This window comes from Mirounga angustirostris, unplaced genomic scaffold (assembly GCF_029215605.1).
Source record: "Mirounga angustirostris isolate CCGP_5_RB_7025 unplaced genomic scaffold, mMirAng1.0.hap1 SCAF_8, whole genome shotgun sequence".
Taxonomy (NCBI): domain Eukaryota; kingdom Metazoa; phylum Chordata; class Mammalia; order Carnivora; family Phocidae; genus Mirounga; species Mirounga angustirostris.
In genome coordinates, this window is record NW_026991716.1 from 15,450,776 (window position 1) to 15,464,899 (window position 14,124).

The 14,124-nt window shown below is 39.0% G+C and overlaps 1 protein-coding gene across 1 annotated transcript; it reads right to left on the reverse strand.

Moving 5' to 3' along the window:
- Nucleotides 1-12,852: 12,852 nt before the first annotated feature.
- LOC123836886 (NADH dehydrogenase [ubiquinone] iron-sulfur protein 5) lies at nucleotides 12,853-13,363 on the reverse strand. Its single transcript, XM_045865951.2, has one exon. The coding sequence runs from the start codon at nucleotides 13,318-13,320 to the stop codon at nucleotides 13,000-13,002; it is 321 nt and encodes a 106-aa protein (XP_045721907.1). The 5' UTR covers nucleotides 13,321-13,363; the 3' UTR covers nucleotides 12,853-12,999.
- Nucleotides 13,364-14,124: the final 761 nt, after the last annotated feature.

Genomic DNA, 14,124 nt, shown 5'->3' on the forward strand with positions numbered 1-14,124 from the left:
AGTGAAAGTTGTCTATTTTAATCAGGATTTTATAACAAAAGAAATATGTGTAACCGGGCCGAGCCTCTCTCTTCAAGAAGTTATGCCAAGACTCCTTCCCATCCCTCTCCTGCCTTCTTAGTGAGAAGTGGCTTCAGGGCCAAAAATGACTCATCAGGACAGGATTCTCTGCTTGTCCATGTGACTTGTAAAGAAGTGTGTGTGCAAAGGAAGTAGTGAGTGGGGATGCCAGCGGCACGCAGCCAAGTGAGGGGCCCTGGGGCCATATAGCCAACTTCTGAGCAAGAGCCTTTTGGGGGACCCCATGGGTAACACTGGAGGTACTCTTGGGATCAAAGGGTTTTTTTGTTTTGTTTTGTTTTGTTTTGTTTTAACACTGATTTCTTTATTTTAGAAGGAGATGGGTCCAAGGGGCAGAGGGAGAGACAGAAAATTTCAAGCAGACTCTTCGCTGAGTGCAGAGCCCGACATGGGGCTCGATCTCACCCCCACCCCCCGAGATCATGACTTGAACCGAAATCAAGAGTCAGACACCTAACCGACTGAGCCACCCAGGTGCCCAGGAATCAAAGTTTTTTGAGGTTGCATAGTGTCCTGGTATACCGCTAAACATTTGGATCCAGAAGGAAATTGACTAGAAATTTATCGAATTCACATCATGGGTCTTTGGGAATATATACCAGCAGTAGAAAGGAAAACTTCCAAAAATTTTTCTAGTAGGCAGGACCCAGTCCTCCCACCGAAGAATCAGAATTATTCCCTAAACCCAAACAAGGTAAACTGAAACATTACTGAAAGTGGAGTCGGAAGGCCTACATGGAATCCCAGATCTCACACGGACTATTTGTCTTGTACAGTTGGCTTCTCTGAGCCTTGGTTTCTATCCACATGGGCCAATGGGATGCTAACTAACTGTGATGAAAGTCAAATGAGACAAGGATTTTTAAAGCACCCAAAACAGTGTCTCATTCAAAGCCAGTGTGTACATGGTTTTAGTTCATGCTGGAAATACTGATGTACAGTCTCTCATGGACCAGGTAGTATTTTAGATGCTGGCAATACAGTTCCTGATCTCATGTCCTTAAATTCTAATAGAGGAGAAACACAAGAAACAAGACTTTGGGCTGAATTGAAATTAACATTTTGAAGATAAATTGTCACTTTTTCTATCAGGAAGCTATGTTCTTTTACTAAGGACTTTCTATGATTTATTAAATATGCCCAATGTACTTTGATGACATGACAAGGCTCTGTACTAATATGCAACCAATTTTCTCTTGAAGTCATAGAGCCTTTTATTAAAAGTTCTTAAGCTGGGGCGCATGGCTGGCTCAGCCGGTGGAGCGTGCAGCTTTTGATCTCCGGGGTTGTGAGTACGAGCCCCACATTGGGTATAGAGATTACTTTAAAAAAATCTTTAAAAGGAAAAGTTCTTAAGTTGCTAAATGCCTCACAGCCCAGTTTTCATATTTATCTATATCTAAATGAAATCCATTAAAATTAGTTGCATCTCAAACTTTAACTTTAGCTGGTTAATACTTCTAAACGGTGTGGTATATATATTCACAACTCACTGGTCAAAAGACAATTCATTTAATCACATTGAAAAATGCACCAAATATTTCTTCTGAAAGCAGAGGATTTTTGTTGTTGTTGTTGCTTGGTTTTCTGGTGAGTTTTTTGTTTGTTTGTTTATAATAGTGAAGACCGAGGGAAGGTAACATGAAATTTCAGCCAGATGAAGCAGAAGCCAAGTACAACACATGCCTATAAAAAAGCTTCTCTTTATGTAGTGCACCACCCCCACCTCATCAGTGGTATTTAACACTCATGGCTCTTCTATCGTATGACCACTTCATCCTTCCCATTAAAGTTGATGGCCCTGTTTTGTTCCATTTTCCACAAGAGAAGACTTTCTTCATAGCTCCAATTCTTTAGTATTCTTGACCAAAAAGGCCCTTACTGGAATTCAAAGATAGCACAAGGCTCTCACTTGAACCATGAGTCCACTAAAGTGTTTCCTATGGTCTGATGAATTGGGGTGCTGATTCAGGCCAACTTGCAGATCCCTGAGCTATTGTTAGAACCGGGAACTCTGCAGGTAGGTCATGGCTTTACAACGTACAGTTCCGCATCTCTCACCGATGTTTAAACATATCCCTTAAAAAGAAAAAGACATATTGCTAAATTTGGTGTTGTCCTGAGTTATCTTAATTGTTAATAGCCCTCGAATATGCAAATCATCCAGATGATTCATTATAGGCAGATGTTCATTTACATTATTAAGATGAAGACATTTTTAAGTTCTGAGGGGAACATTGTAGGTCTTTTCCCTTGCCCTCCCTCCCGACCACTGAGAAAAGAGATAAGATTCAGAAATACTGTTTTATACCCCACCCTAATAACCTAATTGTAGTTGCATGAGTGAGTCATGTTCTCCCAACTTCACATGTGCCTGAAATCCATGTCACCTCTCTATTTGCCTACTCCCCCACTTTCTTCTAGGACTTGACTTAGGAGTTTGGGAAGGCCTCCTCGGATGCCCCCCCATCTCCCCAGCAAGTTGTCCCTCCTCTGTGCTTTCAATGCACACCATTTTGTTCCATTCTTAGCACCTGTAACACTGTAGTATATTCACAGTGTATTTGTAGGTGTTCATTACTAGACTGGGAGATCCTTGAGAGGCTGGGCCATGTCTTTCATGCCTGGACCCCCATTAAATAAATGAGATTGATTTCAGGGCATTTAATAAAAACTGGAATAGCACCCATTATGTTCTATCTTCCACACCCATTCCCCATCTACCCAAACCCTTGTGGGCCACCCCTGATGTTCAATTTAGAGCTTCTGGGGTATCTTCTCCACTTCTTTTCCCTTTCAAGGCTCTCTTGGACCCATATTCCACAAAGAGCACAACTTGATACTTATTAGCTCCCTCTTCTCCCTCCATATTTGTCTTGAATTATTTTGCAGGTATGAAAATGTGAGATGCAGTCATATGATTAATTGTCCCTGACTCCTTACTCACTCTTCCCAATTCTCCTTATTTCCCTACCCAAGGCCCAAATTCCAGTTTCTTCTCCTTGTTACATTCCCCGCCACCCCCCGCCCCAGGTCCGGTATCAGAAGGAGCTAAAAGGGGCGCCTGGGTGGCTCAGTTGGTTAAGCAACTGCCTTCGGCTCAGGTCATAATCCTGGAGTCCCTGGATCGAGTCCCGCATCAGGCTCCCTGCTCGGCGGGGAGTCTGCTTCTACCTCTTACCCTCCCCCCTCTCATGCTCTCTCTCTCTCATTCTCCCTCTCAAATAAATAAATAAAATCTTTAAAAAAAAAAAAGAAGAAGAAGAAGGAGCTAAAGGGTTGGCCCTGATTTCTGCCTCCTCTTTGAATCCTGGTGAATTCTTTAGGAAAGCATTCTGACCAGTCTCTGAGTCATTGGAAAAAGGCAGAGAGGCTCTCTCAACCCTATATCATGTTGGCCATGTACCATCTCAACTATGATTATGTTGAAATATGTTCATATTTCTCCAACTTCATTTTCTCTTCTCGCCCTTGCTTAGTCATTTAGGACTAAGTTTAAAAAATGAGTGGCTACCATTGGGGATAGACAACAAATATAATTAAGGCTCAATTTTCATCCAAAGAGATATTAAAATGAGAAGTGTAGTATATCCATTTGCTAAGACTGCCATGACCAAGTACCATGGACTGAGTGGTGTAAACAACATAAGGTTTATTGTCTCATAGTTCTAGAGTCTAGATCGAGATGTTGGGGAAGTTACGTTTTTCTGAAGCCTCTCTTCTTAGCTTGTAGATGGCTGTTTCCTCGCTATGTCCTCATACGGTCATCCGTCTGTGCGTGCACATGTCTAATGTCTCTGTGTGTCCTAATTGCTTCTTACAAAAACACCAGTCACCTGGTTAGGACCCACTCTAAAACCCTATTTTACCTTAATCACCTCTTTAAAAGCCCTATCTCTAAATACAGTCACATTCTGAGGGACTGGGGGCTTGGGCTTCAACATATGAATTCGGATGGGACACAAGTCAACCCATAACAGGGAGATTTTTTTTCGCATTTACTCAACAAATGCAGATATTTTTACATGGTAGTTCAGGCACCTTGCTGGACACTGGCCACGGTCTAGTACAAAGCATCCTACAACCAGATCAGACCTACCATCAAGACCTCCCACTGCTGTTGACACTCAGGAAGCTTCCTTCAACGTTCCTTCCTCCTTGGAACCTGCTGCGATCCTCCATTCCATGCTCATCTCTGACTGCATTTCTGTTGCACTTATAGTGAGGCTAAATGGTACAGCCCTTTACTGTCTCCTTGTTCTTTGTGTGTTGAACATGTTGCTTCAGATAAATGAAGTAGAGAGAGCAAAGTTGAGATTATGGTTCATAAAGGAAATCCCCCGTTAATAAATCAACACTCTATGATATAAACCTGTATTAAAAAGATGCCATTATTAATATTATGAAACACGTGGGCAGAAAAAACTGTCTTAGTCACTGTTTACTTTCTTCATCTCCTTTTACTCCCCCAGCTCATCTTTCCTCTATTTCTCCCATTTTCCATCCCTGAGGAATCCTCATGCCATGCCTTATATTTAGAATGTCCTCTCTTCAGTGATCTCCCTTCCAACCTGCTCAGTGAATTTAAGCAAGAAACTCAAATAATATCCCTTTTTCTATATTCTTCCCATATTTCTCATTTGAGAATATCTCATTGAGAATCCTGTCCTTTAGGACCATTGCTTGAAATCCACTTCTCTGAGCCTCCATCTATCACCTACACACACTGAAGTGAGAGAGGTTAAGAAACTTTTCCATACAGTTATCGGAGCAATGGATTTAAGCCCTAGTTCCTCTCATTCTAAACCCCAGGCACTCCTAATCATGAGCCTCTGCTCCCAATCATAATGCTTCAGGTGCCTGGTTTTCTTCTCTCAGTAGAGCCCTTGGAATCTTGATGAGCAAAGACCTAGCCATAAGAAAGATCAGAATAATAATACTGTTATCAGAGCTTATGTGCATCTTACGTTTCCATTAGAATTACTCTTTATCCTTTACTTACTAGAAACTCGAGTGTCACAGGTAAAAATAGTTATATAGGATCTGTTGGTAAATGACATTTTGTTTCTCAATGAAAATTAAATGAAAGCTTTCAATGAGGTTCAAAAAAAAAAAAGTAGTTCAGTGAGTTCAAACCTAAGGTTAGGGACAGTTAGACCTATAGAATCACTTCCCCATCTACTCTTTTTAGAAATCAAGAAGACAATGGAGCTGTCATTTAAAATGCAAAGGTCAGTTCACAAAGACAATTTCTAAGAAACACATTCCTTTCTCTTGTTAACAAGGAACTGGAAAGGATAGAGAAAAGGATTAGACTGAAATTAAGAAGGCACTCAGAAAAGGAAAACAAAGCAGAGAAATATGAGGAGACTGTAACTCTTGTGAAAGATGTCCAGAATAATCCATTTAACCCTCTCATTCAAGATCTCACAGTGTTTGTCTAACTGTGGGCCAAGCATCAATAACAGCCAAGCTGATTTATGGTGGTGAAAGATTTTTCTGTGAGCACTCTGATGATGGAAATTGAGTATTAGGAAGATAGGAGCCTCTTTGCAAACCCAGAGTGGTAGGCTGGACAATGTCAACATGGTGAAAAATGAACCCTCTCTGTGAATGCTCCAGACCCTGGATGAGGACAGAGCTGGGGTGTGTTTTTGTTCTCCATCAATAATTTGCATCTGTACATCCTTTGTCCAGATTCTTTTTGTGCTAAGCCCTCAAGGAAATTTCTTCTTTTGGTTTTGGTAGAAGTGGTTGTGGATGTATGATGCAGAATAAGATTTCTTTTGGAGAATGGACAAACCATATTTCTTAGATTTACCAAAAAATTGCATATTTATCAGGGGAAATTCAGAAACACAGTGTGGCTGCTTAGGAATCTGGAATGAGGTCACAAGCTGGTCTGAGAATGAGCTGTTCTGAATCTTCTTTGTCAGAAAATGCAGTACATTCTCTATTATCTACATAAACCATTTCTCAAAATTCAGGCCGAGGAGACATTAAAAATGCTAATGATGCTGAGAGGATTGGACCGTCTTCTTCACAGTTATATGGTCTCCTCTACAGAGGATTGTGCACATTGGCTCCTGATAATTTCCCAGAAATAAGAAAGCACATGGAAACCTACTCACCTCCCACAATCCCACCCACTTTGAATTGTGCCCTAGGTTAAAAATAAACATTTGGGGAAGCAAAAGCATGTGGTTAATGTATGTATCTGCTTATGAACCTTTTTTGTTCCCTCTGTTGGTCTTCTTTTGCTAATTGACTCTTAAACCCTTTGCTTTAGTCGAAAGGCAGAGCCATTTCTGACTGATTTTTGTCTCCACAAGAGAGTGAGGTCCATTCTGTGAGGAAGCCAGATCCACATCTGGACCCACCCTGAGTTAAAATGTAGCCAGGATCTCACACAGTCCCAGAGCGCTGTCCGCCCAGGGAAGCCACTTGCTCTCTCAGGGTACCTGGCTTGTCTCAGCTGTCTTGAACCAATCCTGGATTTTCAGTCTTTTATTCATGCACCTCAAACCCTCCTTTATATGTGCTTTTTGCTTTAGTGAACAAAGAATCCTAAATCTATACTCCCTACCCCTTCACTCTCTTGCATAGTATTCATTCAAATTACTTAGCCAAAGGATTTTCCCCTGAAATATTTGTGCATGAAGTCAACCTTAAAAATCCTGATAAGCCTGAGGCAAGTAGGTAGACTTGAGGTTGATGAAACAATTGTTTGTGGAAGCATTTTTACAAACTCAGTCCAGTTTCATTGTAATCCTATGGCTGTCTGTTCAGTTTTATTGGTTCTGTTGATGCCCTGCATCTTTACACCCTCAACCCCCAGAATTTCTCATGCTGGGGATCACTAGGGGACAAATTCTATTTGCCCCACGCCCCTTTGTCTCCGGAACGTCTTTCCCTTCTGACCCTCCCTTAACCCAGGTCATTATATTCTCTGGTAGACCTGCTCTGCTCTGCTGCCAAGAAGCTTTCAGAAGTTTGGAACCTCTTCTCAAATACACCCCTCTCTGCCTCATCCCAGCTGAAACCTGGATTTCCCCTGATGACATCATTTTCCCTACAACCCACAAGGTGAGTCTTCTTATTCCCCACACACCCTTCCCCCAGTGCCTTAGAGTTAGGATAATTGTGGCTGCCATGTGAACTCTACCCACCTTCCTCCAATAACACCTCCTCCCCTCCTTGTCAGCTTCACATACCCACCTAACTCCTGATACTGTGCACTCAGAGCTGTCCTCCGTATTGTGGGGAGCATCACTACCATCATGAAATTTTAAAATAAAACCCCTGCCACCCATCTGAAGCATGCATGCTACACGGCTTTGCCCATGGGAAGAGCCACTCCACAGTAATTAACACTTGCGGTGTGTGTACTTGTATCTTTTGATTTGAAGATCACGTTGAAAGCAGACTTCGTTTGCTTAGTCTCTGTCTTCTCGATGAGTGTAACATGGCTCGGCTGGTTGACAATCACCTCAGTTTTAGTTGCTTGAAGGTAGCCACTTCTTTCTTGGAGGTGTTTCCCCAAAGCAGAATTCAAAAAAATGCACCACCAATGAATTTTAATGAATCCAGAGTATACTCCATAATCTAGGAGCAGCTCCCCAATAAGTGGACACTTAACGTTGCTTCCAATTTTTCATGTAAACACCATCATAGTAATCATCATGGAAACATAATTCTAGTATAATGTCTCTGGTTATTTTCTTAGAAGAAATTTTCAGAAGTGAAACATGGGGTCAAAGTCTTTGACTATTTATAGCTTCTCACAAATATTGACAGCTTGCTTTCTAGAGTGATTGTAACAGTTCACACTCCACCGACGCTGGCGGAGTGTCTCACCACACCCTTTTTTTCTCTATATATCTTTTAAACAAATCTTTGCAGAGCAACCACCCAGATTGGAGCAAAAAGAGCTAGGATTCTGGGAGGGTGGTCTAAGTCCAAGTGAGGATTTGCCAGCATGCCTGGTGTGCTAGAGTTTGAAAAGAACTTGACAATATGGTAAAGACAATTAGTGCTATAAAAAAATAAAGGCAATCAGAAACCCCAGGGCATGAGGGGGCAGAAGACGGTAAAAGACATATATAATGATAAAACATGACCTGGTTTTGAAGGGAACAATATTTACATGGTCACAGTAATGTAGTAATTTAACTTTAAGATGGTATATAATTGCATGGGTAGGATTGGAGAGGAGAGGAGGGTATGTTGCAAAGAGACCTGAAATTTCGTGTGTCACTTCAGAGAGTAATAATTAAGGTATAAAGGTAACAAAAATAGGGAAAGCAATGTAACCTTATAACTAGGAGATATGAAAATAAACATGAGAAGAAACAAAGAGGTAAGTGCTTGCCTTCAGAGAGTGGGAATCTAAGTAGGGAGAAGGGAAGAAAGCCTATTGATTTTCATTACAAGACACTTTTAACACAAGCATTTTAACTTTGACAAAAGATATTTTAATAATATTCTAAAATGTTAAGATTATTTGAAGTCTTTATTGATTTTTAAAAATTGTTATTTTTAATTTGTATTTTTGTAAGTCTGCTTTTGTAACTTGTGTGTTCATGTACTTTATTAAGAGGTGTTACTGGTTTTCCTATTGATTTGTAAAAGCTTTTTATATATTTGTCTACCACATTTGCTGGAAATATTTTACCCAGTTTGTTGTTTACTTTGTATTTTGTTTCTGCTGTTGGACAGAATGTAGCCAAATACCGATTTTTGCCTTCTTCTATAGTAATTCCAAATTCACCTGTATTTTATTTCTAAAGATTTAATGTTTCACTTTAGGTTCTTAATTTGTCCTGATATCTTATATCTTATTTATTTACTAAACACTTATATGGAGTTTACTATGTGCCAGGGACTATTTTAAGCTCTTCTGAAATATTAACTCAAGTCATGAGAGAGAAGTAGGTACCTCTCTTGATTATTTCTCTTCAAAGAGCTCATTTTCCTTATGGTATTCACCACAAACACCTACCCCTTCTCCATAGGTTTGGGATCTGTTTCTAACAATCTATTTTGTTTCAGATCTATCTTTCTATTTTCCCAGTAAAATCACATTATTTTACTTAATGTTATTTTATAATATAGTTTACATACTTTTTTATCACTTTAATTTTTTTAAAAAAGTCTTAGCCACTTTTACGCACTTATTCCTTTAATCTTTTGACTTTTTTTTTTAAGTTAAGCTCCAAAATAAATTCCACCAGAATAGTGACCAAAATTTTGTCAAGCCAGCAAATTAACTAAGAAGTATTTACATCTTTACACTTAATTTAGCTCACTCCTGAAAGTTATATCTTTCTGTTTATTTAAATCTTATTTTAAAAACCTGAGCTGTTAAAATTTGGGTTGCTAATGAAGTCTCATTAACTCTAAGAATATTTCAGTGGATGCTCATAGGTTTTCAAGTTTATATTCTTGTCATCTGCAAATATGGTAATTTTATCTCCTGTCCTTCAGGAATTATAATTCATTTCCATTTTATGATTTAATACATTAGTCAGTATTTTCAAAACAATGTTAAGTAGAGAGATACTGATGATACGTTTTGAAGGAATAGCAAAAGGCCAAGTGTTACAAATTAGTATTTAGCCAAAAACATGGCAAAGCCATATGTCATCAACATAAAATATATTGCAGGAATATAAAATTCATCTGAAATTTTATTTAAAACTGTCATTATAATTTTATCATTAAAGTTTGTAGTGGTTAATGTTTTTAAATTGATAAATACAAGAATATTGACTCAGTTTCAGCAAGGTTGGTAAAGGGGTGAGATTTTCTGGATAGTTTTCCCAGAATAAGTACTGCTGATAGACATGTTACCAAGCTCTTTTTCTTCTCTGACAGTAACAAAGAAGTGAAATTACCTTCCATTCCACTCCTGGCCGTGAAGATTTGGTTGATGGTGATGACATAGTTTCAGTGAAACAAACAATCTTACCAACTGAAGTTTTATGCTCTGCTGGGGTAAGATGCTTTCTGTATACTTTGAGAATCACACTTGAGATTTTTACTTTTAAAATTTTTATTTTACTTAAAATGGTTACTTTTTTATTTTTTACATCCACTTATACTTTTATTTCTAATATATTGTGCATTCAAATAAATCACTTGATAAAAATCTCTCTTCAAGGCTTGCATCTAAAAATGTTGCAATGTAATGCAATCAGCTTTCAGGATAACAGAATAATCTCTGATTTTCTCTCTGTATCTCAGTTTCCACTGCCCTTAAAGTAATTATAGCATCTTTTCTGGAATGAAAAAGATAAGAAAACTTTTACAGCAGGAATCATGTAAGAAATATTTGTACTCTTAAGACCCATCAGTTTGATTATTTCTTGAACAGTCTCCAATGAACAAACTACTGTTTCTGGAAAAAACAAAAAGTTGGTGGCTATTATATCCTGCTAGTCTGGCACCATTATCTGTAATATACAGAGTGTGGAGGCTTTATTTGGTTCAAGCAGGCTTTTTACACATAATAGCTGCAATGGAACCTTTTTTAAACATGGCAAAGCAGTTTCCAAATCTCCTGAACACCATGTCGTTTGTCTTTGATCAAAGAATGAGAAGAGTCCTATGAGCTTTCTTCTAGGGGAGGTCATCCTGTTAAAATAATACTCTGTACGAGAATTAGTTTCCAAACACAACTGGAGGGTATAAGTAAAACAGTGTCTGCGCATGATTACTAAGTCATTCATAGCTTTCATCATGTTTGTTCATTGTTGATAATAATTATCTTTACTGATGTTCCATTCTATAAATATTTCCTCAGTCAAATTCATTAACGTGTTAGCTTGTATCCTCAAATCTTTCATTCAGCCCATTGAAGAGAAACTTAGCAAATTCTACATAAACCCACCATGCTGTCAGATTAAAAGGACTTCTAGTGGGTTCTGCATGTTTCAACAACTGAGACACAAAATACAGAAGCAACACAAGTTATAACATCAATGACTTTTTGTGCACAACAACATGGAATTCAGGAAAATATTTTTTAGTAATATGTATACAAAGAATGGACTTTGTACCTAGGATTTATGTATTGTGCAAATCTGAATAATTCTTCCTTTTCAACTACTGAAAATGCTTGACAGTCTGTAGTAATCATTTCAACCAACTTTTTAGTAAAAATGTGTTACCTTTGAGGACTCAGATACATAAATGATTATCATCTCAGAGAACTCTTGTCAAATCTATGTTTTTGAGTGTAGACTGGCAACATTCAACTGTGTTTTTGGTTTCCCATTTTTCTCTTACACACTACTAAAAACGCTCTTCATTATATCCATATAAATCTCCAAGATTGTTGTTGTACATGATTTTAGAGTTTTACCTCCTTATGAAAATTCAAGGTGGTGGAGTAGACATCCTGCCACTAAGACATCTTCACAAGATATAAGGATTTCCAAACAGCACGTTTCCCAGAAATGTGAAGTAAAATAACTGAAAATTAAATACAGTTCTTAATGATTATTTTATTTTGTGACGTCAATACTAGTAAGCAAACAATCCTGTGAGGATTACTAGTACTATGTAATCTAATTCTTTTAGTCTTCTTATATTGCTATTTCATGTCTTTTATAAACTTTACTTTGTTCAAAATGGGTATTGTCATATCATTGACTTGGGCAAACTGCAGCCAATGTCACTTGGTGCAGGATGAAACAGGGAGTAAGTCAGCTGTTTCTCATCCATTCTTTGGGCATCTTGGGGAGGACCATGCTTTCCCTAGTCATAGCTCTGTGCACCCCAGAGACTGCATGCCAGCAGAGGGACCCCCTGCCTTGTTGCTGTCCTGTTACTAAGGTGAGGGCTCATTGGGGAATATGGGTGAGTGGTGGGGAAGAATATTTTGAGTTCAGGTGCCAAGAAGTCTCATTTTGTGCCAGCTTCTTAGGAGAGTGGTGGAAAATACTGGATCCTAAGCACTGTGTAAGAGAAGTTGAGTTTAGATTGAGACCCTTCCTTACTACACACCTCATAACAATTTCTGATTTTTTTTTTAAGATTTTATTTATTTATTTGAGAGAGAGAGACAGAGAGAGAGCATGAGAGGGGGGAGGGCCGGGAGGGTTAGAGGGAGAAGCAGACTCCCTGCCGAGCAGGGAGCCCGATGCGGGACTCGATCCAGGGACTCCAGGATCATGACCTGAGCCGAAGGCAGTCGCTTAACCGACTGAGCCACCCAGGCGCCCAACAATTTCTGATTTGTTCATGAGACATCGCTGCTTATCTCCACAGGTACAATGTCCTCCCTAAAGTTATTTAGCGAACATACTATCTCTCAGTACTCGCAGTAGACTAAACCATAAGAAATGGCCAATGTTTGATCATTTTGCCCTACAAAAATGAAAATCTCATAGGGCTTAGCCAAAATTAACTGTCAGGCATCACTGGTTAGATGGTCATCTACATAACAATATGATTTTTGATCAGGCAGGATCTCAGGATGCCAGAAACCTCGTGAGGCAGATGTTTGTCCAATCAGTCTTCCATAGCTAAAATCTAAGCAAAAACATGCTAGCCAATTTTGGTCAGTTATAAGCCAAACCTGCAGTTCAGAGCTTTCCTACAAATAGTGATGGTGAATATTGGGTTTCCTAGTTTTATTCCTAGTTTTAATGAGAGTATCTCTGCTGTTAAGCCATTGGATATTTACTAACAATTTGAATAAATGTCCCTTATGTTTTAGTTTCTCAAAATGTTTATTCAGAATGGTGTTGAAATGGTTTTATGAGCTTTCCTTTTTTTTTTTTTTTAGAATAAATAGGATAGAGCAATCCTTTATTTTTAGACACTTTCACAAAGAAGTTTTCAGTAAATGAACTTTCCAGTGGAGAAGAGAGAACATGAAAATCAGCCTCCAGCCATCAGCAGCAGCTCCGCTCAAGGCCTAGGATCCTCCTTGCCCAAGTGGTGAGGTGGAGGTGTGTACTTCCCTTCCTTTATTAGTTTATCTCGCTGCCTCCTGATGTCACTCAGACGTTTCATCGTTTTCTGCCGAAGCAGACATTCTACGAAATCATCAAATTCTATCTTGCACTCTTTCTCTGCACGGGTACCACCGATTCCATGCGCACATTCTATCCATTCTTTTTCAAAAGCATGGCATCGACCTGGAATCTTGTGAGGCTGCTCAGCACTTTGGATTGTCATCCAATGATCTAAGTTAAGGCCCAGCCTTTTCTGCACATCAAAGAAAGGCATGGCATCACGCCACCATGCCCTTGTACCCTTGCTGGCCACCGCTACTGGGTGATCCCCCCTTTTTTTTTTTTATTACACCCATTTATGTAATGTGTTAACCTATTTCTCTCTCTAAGTCGTTCTTGAATTCCAGGAAGAAATCCTACTTGGATAGAGTGGATTACTTATGAAGGTGCTGTTGTATTTGGACTGTAATTATTTTAAGGATTTTGCAACTGTATTCAAAGATAAGATAGCTATTCAGTCTGGGAGTTTTGCATTCTTTATTCAGCCTTTTGAAGCAGAGTCATTTCATCTATATAAAATTAATTTGACAGATTCAAAAATCTTATTCTATTCCTTGGAACAGTTTATCTAAATTATCAACTCCTTGAAAATGAGAAAGCTGTAAAGCTGGTCCAGCTTAGTACTTTTTTTTTTATGAAATTATTTGAGAACTTTTCCATGACTTCCATAGTTACTGGAGTTTTCAGATTTCTTAATTATTAAGACAATTTTGGTCATTGATGTTTATTCAGGAAATCTGCCATTTAAAAAGATGTTCTAAATTTAATCACAATTTTTTTTTAAAGATTTTATTTATTCATTTGACAGAGATAGATACAGCGAGAGAGGGATCACGAGCAGGGGGAGTGGGAGAGGGAGAAGCAGGCTTCCCGCAGAGTGAGGAGCCGGATGCGGGGCTTGATCCACCAGGACCCTGGGATCATGACCTGAGCCGAAGGCAGATGCTTAAGGACTGAGCCACCCAGGCACCCCTAATCACAATTTTAAATATCCTTGATATCTGTTGTTCTTTCTCAT

Bases quoted from the DNA above. Each gene is read 5' to 3' on its own strand.
- LOC123836886 (XM_045865951.2), bottom strand. From the start codon at position 13,320: ATGCCTTTCTTTGATGTGCAGAAAAGGCTGGGCCTTAACTTAGATCAT.